The 19,415-nt window shown below is 37.1% G+C and overlaps 2 protein-coding genes across 2 annotated transcripts; both read left to right on the top strand.

The window, feature by feature from the left end:
- Positions 1–1,971: 1,971 nt before the first annotated feature.
- On the top strand, positions 1,972–3,955 carry LOC121754201 (large ribosomal RNA subunit accumulation protein YCED homolog 2, chloroplastic-like). Its single transcript, XM_042149569.1, has 7 exons — positions 1,972–2,193; positions 2,332–2,505; positions 2,598–2,687; positions 2,772–2,867; positions 3,236–3,316; positions 3,458–3,503; positions 3,639–3,955. The coding sequence occupies exons 1-7, from the start codon at positions 2,062–2,064 to the stop codon at positions 3,719–3,721; spliced, it is 702 nt and encodes a 233-aa protein (XP_042005503.1). The 5' UTR covers positions 1,972–2,061; the 3' UTR covers positions 3,722–3,955.
- Positions 3,956–5,817: 1,862 nt separating this feature from the next.
- Positions 5,818–17,287, top strand: LOC121754364 (MAP3K epsilon protein kinase 1-like). The gene is made up of 12 exons (XM_042149742.1): positions 5,818–6,102; positions 6,313–6,447; positions 6,610–6,630; positions 11,812–11,885; positions 11,979–12,069; positions 12,154–12,237; positions 12,595–12,696; positions 14,692–14,823; positions 15,041–15,112; positions 15,704–15,807; positions 16,881–16,965; positions 17,135–17,287. The coding sequence occupies exons 1-12, from the start codon at positions 6,043–6,045 to the stop codon at positions 17,285–17,287; spliced, it is 1,113 nt and encodes a 370-aa protein (XP_042005676.1). The 5' UTR covers positions 5,818–6,042.
- The last annotated feature ends 2,128 nt before the right edge of the window (positions 17,288–19,415 follow it).

Genomic DNA, 19,415 nt, shown 5'->3' with positions numbered 1-19,415 from the left:
CTTTCTGTAGAGAGCTCCGGGCAGGATTCCATTTTGGAATGCCGAAATGACAAGTAGATCGTTGAGATCATCTACTTGTAGGCATTCCTTGTGGAATCTCGTCATGAAGTCGCTGATCTTTTCGTCGCGACCTTGACGTATAGAAAGCAGCTGAGCCGAAGTGATCCGGGCTTCCGCTTTCTGAAAGAACCTCCTGTGGAAAGCATCCATTAGATCTCGGTAGGATCTAATGCTGCCTTGAGGAAGGCTGTCGAACCACCTTCTGGCGTTCCCGATGAGCAGCTCGGGGAACAGCTTGCACATATGGACCTCATTGAGACCCTGGTTCGCCATATTATACTGATAGCGTCCCAGAAGTCATGAGGATCCACTAGCCCGTCATAAGTCATTGACGGTGTCCGGTAGTTCCGCGGCAAAGGAGTTCGGGTGATATCGTCCGAGAACGGAGTCTTTAATGCTCCGTACATGGCGAACCCGACATCTCTTCGGTACGGAGGAGATGGAGTTCTCCTGTGGTTCCGGTACCGAGGAGGAACAGGAACATGTCGGGGTTGAGGATTCTTTCTCCTGGAAGACACGTCACTACTGCGGTAGTGACTTTCATGTCTGGATGAGGAGGGAGAATCCGCCGTTGTCTTCTCCGGCTGTTGGCTCTTCTGCAGGAAGGTTAAGAACTCCTCCTGCTTCTCGGCCAAGAACAGCTTGACAGCTTCATTTAAATCGGGCTGCTGGGAAGACTCGGTGCGATGACTCCTGGAGTGGCTTGTTCCTTCTTCGTGAGAACCGGAGGTAGATGTCTCCCGAGGCCGTTTTTCAGACCTGCGAGCTGGACTAGCTTCCTCACGGTTATCACGAACGGTATTACGGGTAGTATGTGATCTGGTATGCATTTTTTTTTTTTGGGTGGAAAAAGGGTCAAAAATTCGCTTTATCACAAATTTGGTTCTCTGTTTCCCACAGACGGCGCCAGTGATGAATCCGCGAATTTCTGATGGTGATGAATGCTGGAAAATACAGATCACGACACAGAGATTTACGTGGTTCGATTTACTGAAGTAAATCTACGTCCACGGGAAGAAGGGAGGGCAAGATTGTATTGCTTGATCTGGGATTACAGCTTACAACACAAACTTGCTATATGATGTTTTATCTCTAGAGAGCTTCTTAGAACTTAACCTTATCTATCTGATCTAGGTTCTATTTATACATTCAACCAAGATCGTGGCATGCAGCACTATTTACTAGGCAGTGGATGTCGTGGAGATCGTGGCGATCTTGCATGGGTCCACTATCCTGCATGAGTTAAAGACTGCTTGACACCACTAAATAGATCGTGGGTGTAGTGGAGGTGGAAATCCTGCATGAGTCCACTATCTCCTAGTTCGGTCGAATACTGAGACCGAACTGCTGAATTATTGCCGAGCAGCTTTTGCCGATCTGAGAGTAGAGCTTGATGCCGACCTGAGAGCAGAGTTTGATTGGTTGGCTTTTACCGAGCTGTAGGCTGGGGCCGAACTCTTTGGTCGTGCCGAACTGAACTCTGATACTCTTTAGTCATGCCGAACTGATACTCTTTCTTGGGCTTTAGGCTGATGGGCTTTACTGCTGTTGGGCTTGTTTAGTACGTACTCCATCAACGCACAAAAATAGGAAAATACTACCATCTTTGTAGCTTTTGCTGCAAAGAGATTAACGAGGGTAATTGAAAAAAATGTTTGTGAAAATTGAGAATTTTTTTTTTCCAATTTTATGCCACGTTTAAGTCTATGTTACACATTATGGCATGTTGATTTGGAGCATGACTAGAAAGACTTAGCTTGTAGTAGAAATATCACACTAAAATTTAGTACTACGATTTTACGGAGTCATGGAAAATATCATACCAGTAGTATTTTTTTTCCCAAAGTAGAGGGTGTTTCTCACTTAAAATTTATACTCCCAAACTATATTTATAAACTTCATTAAGCAGTATTCCATATAAATGGAGGCTTTAGTGCCACCGAGGCTGCAGGAAGATAAGGTTATGAAAGTTGGGTTGTTAGAGAGAGAAAGAGAGTTGAGATGGTTGTAGTTGGCCGCTTGATTTCTTCATTTTCACCAAACATAATCAACAGATTTTCATCTGATAATCCCAAACTCATCTCCTCCTCAAGAGCTTCTACCAATTCCGCCAGAAGAAATGAATTTCCAACGGTATGAATATGATTAATTAATTCCTTTTCTCGCATTTATAATTCCCCAAATCTGCATCTGCATCTGCATCTGCATCTTCTTCGTTAATAATTCACATACACTGCTCCGAATTAGCTGTTTGTAAATGTAAATGTGCAGAAGAAGAAGAGTAAGCCTCGTTTAATCGCGATATCAACGGCGGAAGCAAAATGGCATGGAAATTGGAATTCAGAGTATTTATTTTCCCTGCGAGACTTACAACTGCTTGATCTTTCAGATGATGATGGTGTCCACAAAGATACTAATGTTTCCATAAACCTTTCCGTTCAAAAGGTAATGCATACGTATTGAATCGGATTAATTAATCATGTTGCATAATATTTAATGGAAATGACAAGATTTTGTATGTGATTATTGTGGCATAGCATGCTGGTTTTGGGCTATCAGTGGAAGGAATGATCACCACATCATTCACCAGAAAATGTTGCAATTGCTGCTCTCCATACCTCAGAGATGTATCATCTCTTTCTCTCACACACATACACATACACACACTTGAAAGATTTCGATTGTTAAGTGTTAATTATAATGGATGACAGATTAACGCCACATTTAAAGTGTGGATTCTTCCATCAACGAGAACAATTAGGGACTCGTCTAATCAACTTCCTGATATTGGCGGAGATGATCCTTCCGTAAGTTTTCCATTACTTATTTAGTACTAGTAGTACTCGTATTGCTATCAATACCAAACTAATTTTAAATGCAAAAGGCCGAACCAAAATACGGATTTTATTATTATAAGATAAAATGAAGTTCATTATTAGTTTTATTCTCAGTAGTTCATTATAGAAAATTCGTATTTTTAAAATACGCAAATGACCTCCGTGTTTTAAAAATTCAATTTTTTTTATAATGAACTAAAACACACTAATAATGATCTTCGTGTTATCTTATAATGAACTCCATGTTCTGGTTTTGTGTTTAACATTTAAAACCAGTTTCAATCCTGTGGACTATGTATATATGTGAATAAATAAATGCATTTCGATTGTATTTACAGGTTATTTATGTGAGACCCGGATATGAAGCTGATCTGGATTCTTTAATACAAGACACAGTTCGACTTGCCACTTCAGTTAAAGTAATTTATAAAGCTAAATACAAAGAGTAACATAGAATTTAATTCTTGTATATATGATGTCGACAAACTAGTAGTAATAATTTGTACAACGATTTTTGTTTGAAGTGAATGTAACTTGGACAATATGTTCTATTTTTACAGGAAACTTGCTCGGAAACTTGCGAGAAAGCCGAACCCAAATTACACCGTAAGTACTTTTCAGAATCACACTTTGTAGTTTATATCCCCTAAAAATTGCTAGCTAGCAAAGTAATGCTTTTAAGGTTAATTTCATATATCGAGATTGATATTAATAATATGACATCATGAAATACCATATCAGATATAGGTGCAATGAATGCACCTTCGATCGATCGAAGGTGGAACAAGCTTTTGGAATTGAAGAAGAGTCACGAACTCATATAGATTTGATGAGTATGCAATATGGCAAAGTTGGAGATGTAATTGGCATGTACAATGTTCATGTTTATAATTAGCCATACGATAATTTGTACATAAAATAACTTACCATTGGCAGTAGACTTTTCTATATTTTTTATTCTTAGTAGTAATATATTAGTAGAATATTAAAATCAAATTACATAGAAACATATTTATTCATAAACAAATATATATGTATATTTTGTCTCTTCCCACTCATTCTCACTGTTGTTCATGTTCTTTGTTGTTGCCGTTGCTGCCCATGTTCGTTCATTTATAGTTGTGCTGCCACTTATATTCCTCTGTTCAGTCGTGCCTCTTTCTCTCCAATCTTGATTGATGGGAAAATATATAACCAGCATAGATGTTTGTGCTTTCCAACTTACCTCGACTTACTTATACTCGGTTTCGTTCTCTGCCGCACGTCGTTGTCGTCGTTTCCATTGTTCAACAATCATCAAATAAGGATTTTCAATTAAAGGTCTAACTAATAAATATTCGATCGTTGCGAATTTGTGTAAGAATCGGTTTCCTTTGCCAATTTTTCATTGTTGGAGGTTTAGAATTGATGATCGAAATTAAAATAATTGTTGTATATGATGGGCGAATGAATGTGGTAGAGAAACCAGGTGAAATAGATAGGAAAAGAAATGAACCGACATAAATGTAATATATAAATATTTAAAAGGTAACAACGCTTATAGGAAAACTAAGTTGAGACAAAACTTTTTAGCACGGAGATTAAGAAATATAAAGAGAGAGTAAAGTAAATGGTTGAATAAAGTATTAGTGATTTAATGTTTTGTTTTTTTATTAGAAAATGAAATGACTTAACTTAGTTGTGATATCTCAAAAAGGAATACGACTCAACTTAGTTGGGACGGGGGAATACTACCGAATCGTCACGATATCAATGATACATTCCAATTTCAAAATTTTTATCAAGTTATGCCAAACACTCTGCAAGCTAATTCATATAATTAAAAATATATATCTTTACAAAATAGTTAAGATGGACTAATCCATCAACAAAACAAAAAATATTTTATTTAAATTCCTATTATACCATTCATATCGAATTAATACCAATTTTCAGCTTTCCCGTATATAGTAGAAACGAGGAGATGAAGTCCCCCGTATGGTTAATCCGTAATCCCATGGTACAATTAGACCATCCACAATGCCGCCCAGCCGAGCGCCGGCGCTGGGCGGTCTATTGCAGTCGCCCAGCGGGCGATTGGAGAGAGAAACCGTGCAGCGTTGGGCGGTCCGCTCGGCGCTATTGCAGCGCCCGGATAGCCCAGCGCACCGCCTAGCGCGAAATTAAATTTTTTTTTTCCGAAACACTATATATACGCGCTTTGCTCGTCATTTTCATTCGCACCACTTGTTTTAACGAGTACTATCTCTATCTTAATTTCTGTACAAAATCAACAAGGGAAATGGATCTCAACAACGAGCCTAGTTCCGGGAGTAGCGGGTCACAAACTCCGTCGATCCCCGTGGGAAGTGCGCTGGGCGGTGGTGGCGGCGGCGATGGTGGCGACAGCGACGGAGGCGGCGACGACGGAGACGAGGAGTGAATTGGCACTCCTTTTTATTATTGTATTTTTTTTTAAAATTAATGTATTTTTTTTAAATTATTGTACTTTTTTAATTTTTAATATTATTATTAAACTTTTCCGTCTATGTCTCGTAAATTAAATTTCGTATATTGTGTGATTGTTAATTATTTCATTTTGTATATATTTATTAATAGTGATGTGGATATTATGTGGCTAGGCTATGACTGGGCTATTGTTGGGCTATTTGCTTGTTTTGATGATGTGGCAAGAGGATTTTGAGTGCTGATGATGTGGCAGTGGCTAGACTATGGCTGAGCTATTGCTGGGCTATTCCTATTGTGGATGGTCTTACTGAATCTTGGTCCGAATTTTGGAGGGAACTTTTTTCTCCATTTGTATAGGTCGGTGCAGTAACGGAAAAATTAGGAGATTACTCGTATTTTAGCAAATTGAGTATGAGTGTTTGCCAGGCTGGCCTCAGCAAACTTTTGCTAATTGACAAATTTACCCTTTCTTTTATTGAAATGTGAAAATTAGATCTTCTCCTACGTCCTTCGCCGCTGATCTGAACAGCCGAGAATCTCATGATAATCACTCTGCTGTCGTCTGTTTTCTCATCAATTCGTCGTGGGCTGCTTTTCCGAATCCAACACCTAGAATTATATTCACATTGTTATGATTATCAAATGAAAGCAGAATTTTCCGCGAATTAGGGCTCCATTGTAGTTAGAACTCCCGGAGATGGCGCGCCAAATGACTTCTTCCGCCTTCCACAAATCAAAAACTCTTGATAACAAATATGTAGGCTGTTACAATCTCTCTTGAGCTCAATTTTTGTGATTTTATGCTCTTTTCTTCTTGGTAAATTATAGATATTTTTTCTTGATTAAAAACTCTTGATAATAAATATGTAAGCTGTTACAATCACTCTTGAGCTCAATTTTGTGATTTTATGCTATTTTCTTCTAGGTAAATTATAGATATTTTTTGCTGGATTAATTTTAATTGTAGATGCTTGGAGATGAGATTGGGAAAGGGGCTTATGGAAGAGTCTACAAGGGTTTGGATTTGGAGAATGGAGATTTTGTTGCAATCAAGCAAGTTTCCCTCGAGAACATTGCTCAGGAGGATCTCAACATCATCATGGTCTGAATTCTCCTTCTGAAATGCTCAAATTATTTAGTTAATGTGACTAAACTTGGTGTTTTTTCAATCCTTTGCTTGTGACTTCCATGAATTCGGACTCTTTGCTGATTTTCTTTTCCATTGCATGACTTCATTCTTCGTGTGATGGTACACAAATGACAGCAAGAGATCGATCTGCTTAAGGTAAACTTAATCCGCATAATCGTCTTCCGTTTTTAAATTCCCTGCTAAAATAAAGTGTATTTAGTCGCATCAATTAACTTCTGTTTAATGTGTGCATGGTGGCGATTGGTGCTTTTAGCTTGCGTGTTTCTGGTCCTATCCAGAATGCATAGTTTTTGGGCCGTTTGCTTAGAAACGACTCTTATGTTATGGCTCTAATGTTTGTTTGCTTTTACGGTTACCGCTGACTAGGGTTGGCAATTTTTGACACGACACGATAACACGACACGAACCGGCACGAAAATAATGGGTTTGGGTCAGAGCTTATTGGGTTCGTGTCCTTATCGGGTCGACCCGTTAAGGACACGAAAATTTCGTGTCGTGTTCGTGTCGTGTTCGTGTCGGGTTCGTGTTATCCGTTAACAATACGTGTTCGTGTCGTGTTCGTGTCGTGTTTGTGTTATCCGTTAACAAATAATATTTTAATATTATTAATTCTTATTATTTTCATTTTTAATAGGTTTAACCGTAATCAGGTCGTGTTGTTATCGAGTCGTTACCGTGTCATCTCGTGTACGTGTTGTTATCGTGTCGTGTTGACCCGAATTGGTTCGTGTCGTTAATGGGTTCGTGTCGTGTTCGTGTCTGAGGGTTTCGTGTCGTGTTCGTGTTCGTGTTTGAGGTTTTCTTAACGGGTCGTGTTCGTGTTAGTTGTTATCGTGTTCGTGTCGTTATCGTGTCGACACGATAACGACCCGACACGCACGATTTGCCACCCCTACCGCTGACAGATATGATTCTTCAGAATTTATGCTTGCAAACTTGAACTTTCTGACGTGGCACCTAGTTAATGATATGGTTACTGTTAACACAACACACAAGACTTACACACTCTTGAGTAACTCACACGCAATCATTATGAACACTCACACACACAGAGAACACACACTATAGATGATTTCTTGGAGAAAAAGGATTCTCTTTTATTGATTGATTCCTAACTCTAGAATACAAGTGAAACCGAGCTACTTAAAGCTCATACAATTGTGGTAACTGCCACTAACAGAATGGAATCAAGAATCAAGAAACAAGAGCTTCCAACGGCTCTTTCCTAACAAACGAACTAACTCCAACGGCTAGTTCCTTTCTTGCTTCTTCCTTCCTCTTCAGCCTTTTACTCTTCATGCTTAGGAACTGAATGTGAACTCACTTCTTACAATTCTCCACCTGAAAAGTACACACTTCAGTTCTTGCAGCACACCTTGATTAATTCATTGTAATGATCAAACTTGTCTCTTCCCAGAGACTTGGTGAGCATATCAGCTGGATTGTGCAAAGTGACAATCTTGACCACCTTCACTCTTCCTCTTTCAATCTCATCTCTAATGAAATGTAGCCTGATGTCTATATGCTTGCTCCTTTCATGAAAATACTGATGCCTAGCCAAGCATATAGCTGAACTGCTATCACTATGCACCACCATAGTTCTCTGATCAAAACCAAAATATGATATCACACCCTGAATCCAGAAGCTCTCTTGCACAGCTGCTGTGAGAGCCATACATTCTGCTTCTGTTGTTGATAGAGCAACAACACTATGTAGCCCAGATTTTCAGCTAACCACAGTTCCAAACATGGTGAAGAGATAACCAGTTTGGGACTTCCTATTATCTAAATTTGTAGCATAATCTACATCACTGTAGCCCATCACTCACCTTATCACAACCATTGAATACAATTCCCCAACTACTAGTGCTCTTCATGTATCTCAGAATTAACTTAAGAGCATTCCAATGCTCTTTCCCAGGACCTGCCATATACCTGTTAGTAACAGAAATGGCATGGGCTAGGTCTGGCCTTGTACAGATCATAGTGTACATAACGCTTCCAACCACACTAGCATAAGGAATAGACTCCATCTCCTGTGCTTCTTGCTTAGATCTTAGATAGCTTAAAACTCTGTGACAAAGGTGTTGAAGCAGCGGTAGTGTTGTCCATATTGAACCTTTTCAGAACTTTCTCAATGTAGTCAGTCTGAAGTAGCCACAACCTTTTACAGCTTCTGTCTCTCTGAATATTAATGCCCAGGATCTTCCTTACTTCACCCAGATCCTTCATTTCAAAGCTAGACTTCAAATCTTCTTTGACTTTCTGTATCTCAGCCATAGATGGTCCAACAAGGAGCATATCATCTACATAAAGCAATAGATAGGCAACTAGTGTACTACCTTTCTTCTTTATGTAAATGCAGTCGTCAAACTTTGACCTTATGAAGCCAATTTTCTTCATCTGCTCATCAAACTTCCTATTCCACTACCTGGGACTTTGCTTGGGCCCATAGTGGCTTTTCTTCAACAAGCAGACTTTGCTTTCCTCACCAATCTTCACATAACCCTCAGGCTGGTCCATGAAGATTGTTTCTTCCCGATCACCATTGAGGAAAACAGTCTTTACATCAAATCAAGCTGTTGTAACTCCCAATCAAACTGATTTACAACAAGAAGTAAGATTCTAATAGAAGTGTGCTTCACAACAGGAGCAAACACCTTATTAAAGTTCTTACCTTCTTGCTGTGTGAAACCTCTAGCCACCAAACGAGCTTTGAACTTAATTCTATCTTTATCAGTAGTTTCAACTTTCTTCTTAAACACCCATTTGCATCTTACTAATCTCCTTTCCTTCCCATCAGATTTAAGCTGAGATTTATCCACCAAAATCCAGGTTTTATTCTTGAGTAAAGACTCAAATCTCTTCATTCATAGCTTCTATCCATTTTTCTCTGACTTTACTTCTCATTGCTTCCTTATAAGTGAGAGGGTCAACAAGCTCAATGTTCTCAGCAGCACAAAGAGCATAGTAGACCACATTAGAGAACTTCTCAGGAGGTTTAACATTTCTTCTTCCTCTATCTCTAGCAATCTGATACTCTCTGGTATCTGTAGCTGTAGTCTCAGTACTGCCTCCACCTTGATTTGAAGCACCATCATTCTCTAGCTTAGACTCACTCTCTGAGTCACTAACTCCACCTGCACCTTGGCTCAGTCCCACAGACTCCACCTTAAAGAAGTCACTGGCAGCTTCATCATGTCAGCTTCATCAGAGTTCTTACTTTCTTTCAAGTAAGGCATTTGATTCTCAACAAACACCACATCCCTACTGATGATTATTGATGATTACTTTCTGTTTCCAGGCTCAATACACCAGAGCCCTTAACACCTTTCTGATAGCCCAACATGATACACTTTAGAGCCCTAGCTTTAAGCTTACTTTGCCTAGCATGAGCATAGGCTGCACACCCAAACACCTTGTACTTTGAGTAGTCACTGTGAGCTCCATACCACATATAATCTGGTCAGACTTTAAGGCTGTAGCAGGGCTTTTGTTAATGAGATAGGCAGCTGTATACATTGCCTCACCCCAGAACTTGTTGCTCAATCCAGAGCCAAGAAGCAGGCACCTTACCCTCTCAAGTATTGTTCTATTCATCCTCTCAGCAACCCCATTTTGTTGGAAACTGCACCCAGAGTCCATAATCCACCTCTGATTGATTCCTTTATCAACTACATTCAGAAGTTGGGCTGGAGGATCTACACTCTCCACACAATCAGAAGTATTTTGACCTATTCCCTCAGAGGCTTGCTTCCTCTTCCATGCAAAATAATCCTTCTTTAAGTGCCTTGGTTTACACCAGTGACATGATCTGGTTTCTTTCTGAGCATCAGAGCTGGAGGCTATAGAATCTTCAAATTTCTTCTTGATTTTTTGCTTTTTGAATTTCTTGACATTTAAGGAATCTGCAGCTTGCACATCAGAGCTAGGCAAGGCATTGAGTGTCAAGATAGCCTTATCTTCATCTGAAATCTTGACATCAACAGAACCAAGATCATCAATGATCTTATTAAACTCCTCCAGCTACTCTATTACTGATCTTTCAGCAGTAAAACTGTAGGAGTATAGCCTCTTCTTCATAAAGTCTATTTGCTAGAGACTTAGCTAAATAAACTTCATCTAATTTCTCCAAGATCTCCACTGCAGTCTTGGCCTCTTGCACATCCCTTAGCACTTTATCACCTAGGCACAAGATGACTGCAGAATGGGCTTTGAGCTTCATCTCATCAAACTTGGCCTGTGATTTTTCATCAAGAACAGGAGCCTTTCCCTTCTCTACTGCAGGTGCAAGAACTGCTGCCAAGCCTTGTTGGATTAAGACTGCCTTCATCTTCATTTGCCACAGGCCATAATCATTTTGGCCATAATCATTTTTGCCTGAGAATTTCTCTGCATCTAGCCTTGCTGCCATCTCTGAGACTGGTCTGAACTTCTGTAAATCAGCCTTTGTTTCCCACTGGACGGCTCCACTTGTTAACACAACACACAAGACTTACACACTCTTGAGTAACTCACACACAATCAGTATGAACACTCGCACACACAGAGAAGACACACTAATTGAAGAAGAAAAGAGATAGATGATTTCTTGGAGAAAAGGGATTCTCTTTTATTGATTGATTCCTAACTCTAGAATACAAGTGAAACCGAGCTACTTAAAGCTCATACAATTGTGGTAACTGCCACTAAGAGATAAGTAACAAACTAACTCCAACGGCTAGTTCCTTTCTTGCTTCTTCCTTTCCTCTTCAGCCTTTTACTCTTCATGCTTAGGAACTGAATGTGAACTCACTTCTTACAGTTACTATGCAATGTAGCGCATTAATAATCAATTATCATGTAATTTTCCAGCTTTCTGATGTAAAAATATTAAATTAACAAGTGTTGCTACTGCTTTAGCCGCTTTCGGATGTAAACACCCACCTTGAGAGCTCATTTAAAATTATATATGAAGATAGAGAAGACAAAGAGATAAAAGGCACTCGGATCTTTGGAATACAGTCTAGATATAAGTATATTTTTATTGTTTCGCGAAATTATACATTTAAATCTGAAATACTACAAATTAATATCAGTAGTCTCTTAAAATAAATTGATATATTAAATTATAAAACTAAATACCGATAATTAGATTGATAGGGGCTGAGGCAAAAGCCTTAGTGGTAAAAAGGGCGCTATTGATGGTGCTAGAATGTATTTCCCCGCATTCACAATTTGATTTTTCATTATTTATTCTACAAAAATTTGAAAATTGATCAAATGCTGTGCCATTGTCTCCTGCTTATATTGTTTGATTTTGGCTTTATCTTCCAGAATCTTAATCACAAGAATATTGTGAAATATCTGGGATCTTTGAAGACGAAATCTCATCTTCACATAATACTTGAGTAAGTTCAGACGCACATATATTTCTGCAACTTACTTGCCTATTCACGGCCACAAATTTTCATAATCTGCTAGTTTTTGTTTTTTTCTAAAAGGTATGTGGAGAATGGATCTCTTGCAAACATAATAAAGCCAAACAAATTTGGGCCTTTTCCAGAGTCATTGGTGGCTGTTTACATAGCCCAGGTTTCACAACAAACCTCATCCTTTATCAGTTGGTTTCTGTTGTTATGTTTCGGTCATAAATATCTACTAGCATGTTGTAATCAGGTGTTAGAAGGATTGGTTTACCTGCATGAACAAGGTGTGATTCATCGTGATATCAAGGGGGCAAATATACTGACAACAAAAGAGGTACACTTAATCTTGTTCAATTTTTGTGACTTTTGTCACTTAATTTGCTCAAATTTTTTGTTTAACTGAACTGCTTTCTCCCGTGTGCTGCTTTGGAAATTAGCTAAGCTTTGAAAATTTGATTAACTATTGCATGTTGTTTGGGGATTTTATTTTTTAGTGATAAAAATATATGGCCGTTGATTATGACATTTTTTGCTTCCTCTAAATCTTGTGCCTTTGTATGCTTTGACATGTGCTTATACTTGTATGCAAATGTATCAGTATAACCCCCCCCCCTCCCAATTGGAATAGATTTTGACATTAAAATTAAAGCCTGTTGAACCAGTATCCCTTTCATCTAACTTGAAATTTCAGGGCCTTGTCAAACTTGCAGATTTTGGGGTTGCTACAAAACTTACTGAAGCAGATGTTAATACTCATTCTGTTGTTGGAACACCTTATTGGATGGCCCCTGAGGTATATTAATCTCTTTCTTAGCATTTGAGGTTAAGTTTCATTCTCTGCATTTGGTATTTCTTTCTAATTTCTACTAATGTTATGTTAAGAAAGCTTAGCAACATACACATTTGGTATCTAATGATTCTAATCCACCATATAAACTGTTTTATTGTAGAAGGGGTAAGGGAAGGGGTTTGTAGAAAAATAATCTAAACAAGGAAAGAAATGATGGGAGGCTTGTGAGTTAATTGTAAGTGCCCACAGATTCGTGTTGCGAAATCTAACCCAAGTAATCCACAGAAATAAAGCAAGTCTGAGTTTACACAGAAACTAGGATGTTAGGTATGCTAGAACACATTACCTAACTATTAGGGTCTTAATATGTTAGAAGAGCATAGCTAACTATTATTTTTTGTAAGGAGAAACTTTTCGTTAGTAAACTAATCAGTGTTATCAAAAGCCCGGTTCCAGGGGAATCGCCCTGAGGTGTCTGGGGCGAGGGATATTCATAGTGCGAGCCTGGGGTGACTTGTGCGAGCCTTGGTGTGGCTGGGGCGATGTAACTTTTCAAATCCCTAAATCCTAAAGTCTTCAAATCTTTTTTTACTAAAATAACTCATGACAGATCTTCTCCCTTCATATCTGATTAGAATCCCTTCGAATCACCAAAAATATTGCCAAATATAATAACTCTCACATTCCTCCAAAAATAATTAATGTTTCAGCTCCTCTCCTCTTCTCAAGAAAATTATATAATCCTTCTTCTGTTCTTCTTCTCAATTAAATCTTCTTTCTTTTTCAATTCAAATTCTTCGTGAGTATCATGAAAAGAAGAACCCGCATCTGTTAGTAGGCCGAGATTTGTGGGGGTCGCGTCTTGTCATCCCGTGCCCTGGATTTTTACTTAATCACCCGATGTGCCTTCTAACAACACTGAAACTAATGCATGTAGCTCAATAAGGTTATGTATTATGAAGGCATTAACTGCTTAGATCGGTTCATTTGAATGCACTATCAGTTGATTGGAGATCATATTATGGTATTGCAGTGAAATTGCATTGAAGTTGTACCTGTGTTTGCCTGTCTGATAGTACTGTCTATCGTGTTCCATGATTTTAGTAGCTGATAAAGTAATTGAGCCTATATGCAACATAGAAATCAATTTTATCTTTATGAATGCTAGTGGAAGCCGGAAGGTTTGAACTGCTCTGTTGTTAAATTGATTGTATTTTTACAATGTTAATGAATACAAATTGATGGAATTGCAATTGCTGTGATGGAAACTACAGTTTTCTTAACTGATTACCTGTTTGATGACATATCCGTTAATTTCTTCCGTTCATGATGAGATGGATGAACAGTATTTTAGAGATAAAAAGAACCAACTGTAATGGCTCAAAATCTTTGAAGAATGATGATTAATAATAAGACTAACAAGCAGAATAATGAACTCAGAAGAGAACCCTTTCTACCCAAGCACCAATCACTCTGTTCTGATCAAGAAAACTGACAGGTTCTCCTGCAATGGAGTAACCTCTTTTATTTGCTAGACAGAACCCTTGATTAGAGCCTGTAAGACAAAAACCGTAGACAGACAATAATAAAGTCTGAATCAGAAATAATTTAAGAGACTCAGGAAAGCCCGGTCCTAGGTGAGGGCATCCTGTGCCTTCGACCTGCTCTGGTGAACACGATTTGCAACACAGTGCTCCCTTGTGGAAGCTTCTGAATTATAACTGTAGAATTGTGGTTTAGCCCATCTTAATTTAGGAAAAGAACATATGTGTGAAAATAAGATGTGAGCTTTGCAATTTATGAATGTTTTCAGTCGTTTCTGTTTGGTGTTAATTCTTGGTTTTACTTTATAAATACCTTCACATGCTTAATGTCTTTCTATTACGAACAACAGAGGTTTTGTTGTAAACAAGTAGTATATGTTTTATGCAAATTTTCATAGTTTCTGGAATTCGATGCATGATAAAGAACACCTTTCGTCTTCTTTGCCAATTTCAGGTCATTGAAATGTCAGGAGTTTGTGCTGCGTCTGACATTTGGAGTGTAGGCTGCACTGTAATTGAACTTCTTACATGTGTTCCACCATACTTTGATCTACAGCCAATGCCCGCCCTCTTTAGGATTGTACAGGTAGGTTAGGTAGCAGAAGTTCTTACCAAATTCTGTTGAATTGAAGTTCATGGTTTCTGGTCAGTTCATAGTTATTTTATCTATTCTCCTTCCCATTCTAACTTGCAGTAACCCTATCAAATTCAAATTAGTACTGGTGAAAACTGTTTACATGGACTCATTTATCTGCTCTGTTACTGTTGCTTTACTCAAGCTGGCACTTCATTTATTGTTTCAGGATGAAAATCCTCCAATTCCAAATAGTCTATCTCCAGCTATTACGGATTTCCTGCGTCAATGCTTTAAAAAGGTCAGCTGGAAATCACTATATATATGTAATATGTGGCCTTCCTTGACTTTATCTGATTGTTTACTTGCGGGAAAGTTCTTAGTCTTACCATCTTGAATTAGAAACTGGTCCTTTTTTTTTCCTGTTAATCACTTTACTGAATTTCCATATATATTTTTTCTTGTTTAAAACTTTATAGCTGCTGTCTCCATGATTCCATCAAAGTATAACCTGTTGTGAAGTAAATATGAAATGGCAAACGAGAGTCTTTGTTGTGTATATCGAGCTAATCATATGCAGGGTATTATCTTTTGAAGATTATATTGATCTCTGGAGAGATAGATTATTGTGTCTCCACGTGAAGAATCAGCTCTTAAAGGCCTAGATCACATCTTTTTTGCATTATACTTTTTGCACTCCACTTTCTGCAAAAAATTTTGTGTGTTGGACTGTTGGGGCGGGGGGGTATACTGGATTTTGCCACAATTAATGATTAATTCAAGAAGTGTTTCCGATTTTGATGGCTTTGTTAGCAAGAAGAGAAGTTAATATGTAGGGTACAACAACATGTTAGTGCCATTGGAGTGACTGACATTTAATTTGACATTTCAGGATGCTGGACAGAGGCCAGATGCAAAAACATTACTTTCGCACCCTTGGATTAAAAACTCAAGGCGTGCTCTACAAAATACTCTTCGTCATAGTGGAACCTTGAGGTAGTCTATTAGTTCTCTCTTTGTCCTTGAGGATAAGCACCAATATGATAAATTTTTTACTTAGGAAAACTCAAAAAAAGGTCTTCTCCTTTTTGATTGAGTTAACTCAACAAAAATGCAATAGGTAATGCATGCTTGCTTCCATTAGGCCATCCTTTAGATTTAGTCTATCAACTTGAAGTTTTATGGATATTTGTTGTCTTGAGGATTCAGTAATTGATTCCTATAAATTTGGTTATTAAGTTTTGATGCTCAGAATATTGTCTAAAATGTTGTTGATGTGTGTTTAAGCTATCCCTAGTTGGGTTCCCACCATACTATGTCTATCAAGTGTAACACTGTATGGGAAATAATATATGCTATGGTGAATTTTAAGCTGTTTTGCTCTGTATGAATAGATTCTCTTCTACTGTAGTGCTTCACATGATCTACAATCTCGGAAAGTTGGCCTTAAGGCCTTATAGTTCATATTACTACAACCTTAGTATATATAGTTTGTTGGGAGATATTTTGGTTTATTGGATTGACCTGATTTTCTAATGCATGAAGCTATTGTTAATTGTTTTATCTATGGACTTAGGTTCTACTCCGTTCGTCCGCGATAGTTAGCCCCGCTTGTGTGGGTTTTAAAAAATGTGAAAGAAAGCGAGTGGAAAAAGTTAGTGGAATGTAGCTCCCACTTTTATATACTACTATTAGTTTTATAATGGAATGTGAGTGTGAAATTTAGTGGACTGTGGGGTCCATTTACCCAAAATGAAAACTAAATGGGAATTTTAAGCGGATGTACCAAAATCACAAAATGGGACTTTATATCGCGGACCGAGGGGGTACAATATAGTGCTTGGGACTTGGGAGAAATCTTGTCTCTTGCACTCTTACTTCCTCTGCATGTATGTATGAGTTTGTGGTTCAGTTGAAGCACATCATTTCTTTACATTGGTATTCTTCACTGACGTACATCAATGCCTTCTTTTCATGTTCTTTTTCCTTTTGTTCAATCTGTATAGATCTTTTGACTGTCGAAATTGAAAGGATGCAGATTTTAAGCATAAATGGTGAAATATGTGCAGGAACATTGATGAAGTTGGAGCTGGGGGTGCTAGTATAAGTAGCAGTGAACAAGGGCATAATATTGAAGCCTCTTCCGCTGAGAAAGTAAAGTAATTATTGTTTGAAATTTTCATGTTATGTGGCTTGATTTTTTCCTCTTATTAGTTGAATCTCTGACCCTGAGTACTTTTTCCTATTTGCCTAGTTTTGCTTGTTCTGAAGATGATGCTTTAACTGATATATTTTTGTATTAAAATCCTGTTTTTACTTTCAGGATAAAACAGAGATGTCACCCTCGGAGACTTCAGCTGTCAGCAAGTCTTACGAGGATGATAGCTCAAAACCTAATCTTACCGAGGAAAGAACAAACAACCTTGAAAGAAGATACGTTTCAAATCAATTTCAATTTGTTATCCATAAAATCTAGCCTCGAGTCGCACTGAGCAAACTTTGGTATCATACTCAGAGATTGAAATTAAATTTCAATTGTCCTTCTCTGAACGTAAGTCGACCCATAGAAATTCGGTATTCTTGGTTCTTTGATTTACATTTAAATTACTATGTAGTTTTTACAGCATTCAAATCATCCCCATATAAACTCTTAATCCTAACATTATTTTTAATAGAGTACTAGTTTTTTCCTTCATGGTCCCTTCGTCTTCCTTCTCAATTCTTGACGCGACCAGATAAGATTATTAATGCTTGAAAAAAGAGTTATTAACTATAGCAAGCATCTTAATAAAAACTCAAAACATATTTTAAAATATACTCCTATATTATAAATACTGGTGTCGGTTTGAATAAGACTAGGAAAGCAAACAAAGCAGAAAAGGAGCGGAAAGCTTTAAAGAGTTAAGACAGCAGTGGTTGTTAAAATTGAAAATCAGAAATAAGTAATGAGATTCCATGAACCGGGCCTCACTCACGTTTTCTTTATTTGTCTTTAGCGGTTGGTACCTTGTTTCATCACCATCCTACTCTTACAATAATTACGTGATTAATACATTCATCAAATATGATTTTCAAACACATTAACTCATTAACATAACTATTAATAATACTAGTAATTAAATGGGTGTTAATGTAATACAACTTCGTCGTCATCCATCACTCCAATATAAGACTTCTTTTCGTTCATCTCCTTGAAATAACCCTAATTTGGCAATTTCTATTTGGTTATAATGCCAATAATTTCGAAAGAGTGAGAGATACATCACTATAAAGATAAGAAATACGATTGAGAAAACTTGGATGGTTATATGAAGCCTAATTTATCATTGATTATAGTACAATTAATAATTAGTGGGTTGGTTAAAATTATAGTTTTATTTGGAGTTTAGTAATTGACAATCAGAGATAAATTTAATTAAGCATGGGTATATAAATTATAAGCGACGATAAAATTTTACTTATTTTAAGTTTTTTTAGTAAGAAACGTTTTAGTTATTTGAAGTGTTGATATTTGCCAAAACGTCCAAGAATTAAGATTTTGACAGTTTATTATATTTATATACATAGAGTTAAGACATCAAAATAGTCAATTTCATATTATAAAGATACAAATAGCCATAGAAATACACTAGACAGTTGTTTGTGAATTGCTCTGCATAGCAATCCACAGTTAGATCATGAATAAGAGTATTAATTATTTCATTAATTCAGTCTAGATATTTCATATATGTACGATATGGTCTAGAATTGGTAAGCTTCCAATCAATTAAATTTTCTTTACACAAAATTGATTCTGATCGGATTTGCAAACTATAAAGAAGAGACATTAAATAGATATTCAAAATATAAATTTGCAAACGCGGCATCATTGAATTGACCGTGATATATTGTGTAGGTCCATACCATACCTAAAACGAAAAATGACATAATAAAATCAAAGATTGTATATCGTGTACGTACATAATCCAACATATTTTCCCCCTTTGATCCACTAAATACACATATATTCTATTGGCATATATTCATACATTACGCGTTAGGTATATGCATACACATTCACCCATACAAAATAATTATATCTTTCTATATTAAGTTATCCATCAAATTTAATTTATACTCCATTTATTCCATAGATTAGCAAGTATTTTATTTTAGTACGTACGTCTCTTGAAATTTTAAACAATTCTAAATTGGAAAATATATTAACAACACATTACTCTTACCTATCATTTTATTTTTAATTTATATCAAAATCCAACAACATAGATAATCACTACTAACAATATGTATCTTTCTATCCACTATTTTTTTCTCTTCTTTTCTCTTATCTGACTAACTGTGTATTAAAATTCTTATTTTTTGAAACTTGCTATCTTAGGCCGAATAGAGTATATGTATATATAGTACCCCTCTGTCCCAAAAAATTTCTCACGTATTTCCATTTTCGTTCGTCCCAAAAAATTTGTCACTTTTCATTTTTACCATTTCTGGTAGTGGATCATTCCACTAACATATTCCCCTCGCATTTTATTATAAACTTAAGTATATAAAAGTATGATCCACCTTCTATTAATTTTATTAATTTACTATTTATGACATTTCTT

Source organism: Salvia splendens, chromosome 11 (genome assembly GCF_004379255.2).
Source record: "Salvia splendens isolate huo1 chromosome 11, SspV2, whole genome shotgun sequence".
Lineage (NCBI taxonomy): Eukaryota > Viridiplantae > Streptophyta > Magnoliopsida > Lamiales > Lamiaceae > Salvia > Salvia splendens.
This window is presented reverse-complemented; position numbering and strand designations above follow the sequence as displayed.

Bases quoted from the DNA above. Each gene is read 5' to 3' on its own strand.
- LOC121754201 (XM_042149569.1), top strand. From the start codon at position 2,062: ATGGTTGTAGTTGGCCGCTTGATTTCTTCATTTTCACCAAACATAATC. The intron at 2,194-2,331 runs GTATGAATATGA...GTAAATGTGCAG, and splicing joins GAAGAAATGAATTTCCAACG to AAGAAGAAGAGTAAGCCTCG. The intron at 3,317-3,457 runs GTAATTTATAAA...CTATTTTTACAG, and splicing joins GACTTGCCACTTCAGTTAAA to GAAACTTGCTCGGAAACTTG.
- LOC121754364 (XM_042149742.1), top strand. From the start codon at position 6,043: ATGGCGCGCCAAATGACTTCTTCCGCCTTCCACAAATCAAAAACTCTT. The intron at 6,103-6,312 runs GTAGGCTGTTAC...TTTTAATTGTAG, and splicing joins AAACTCTTGATAACAAATAT to ATGCTTGGAGATGAGATTGG. The intron at 11,886-11,978 runs GTAAGTTCAGAC...TTTTTCTAAAAG, and splicing joins CATCTTCACATAATACTTGA to GTATGTGGAGAATGGATCTC.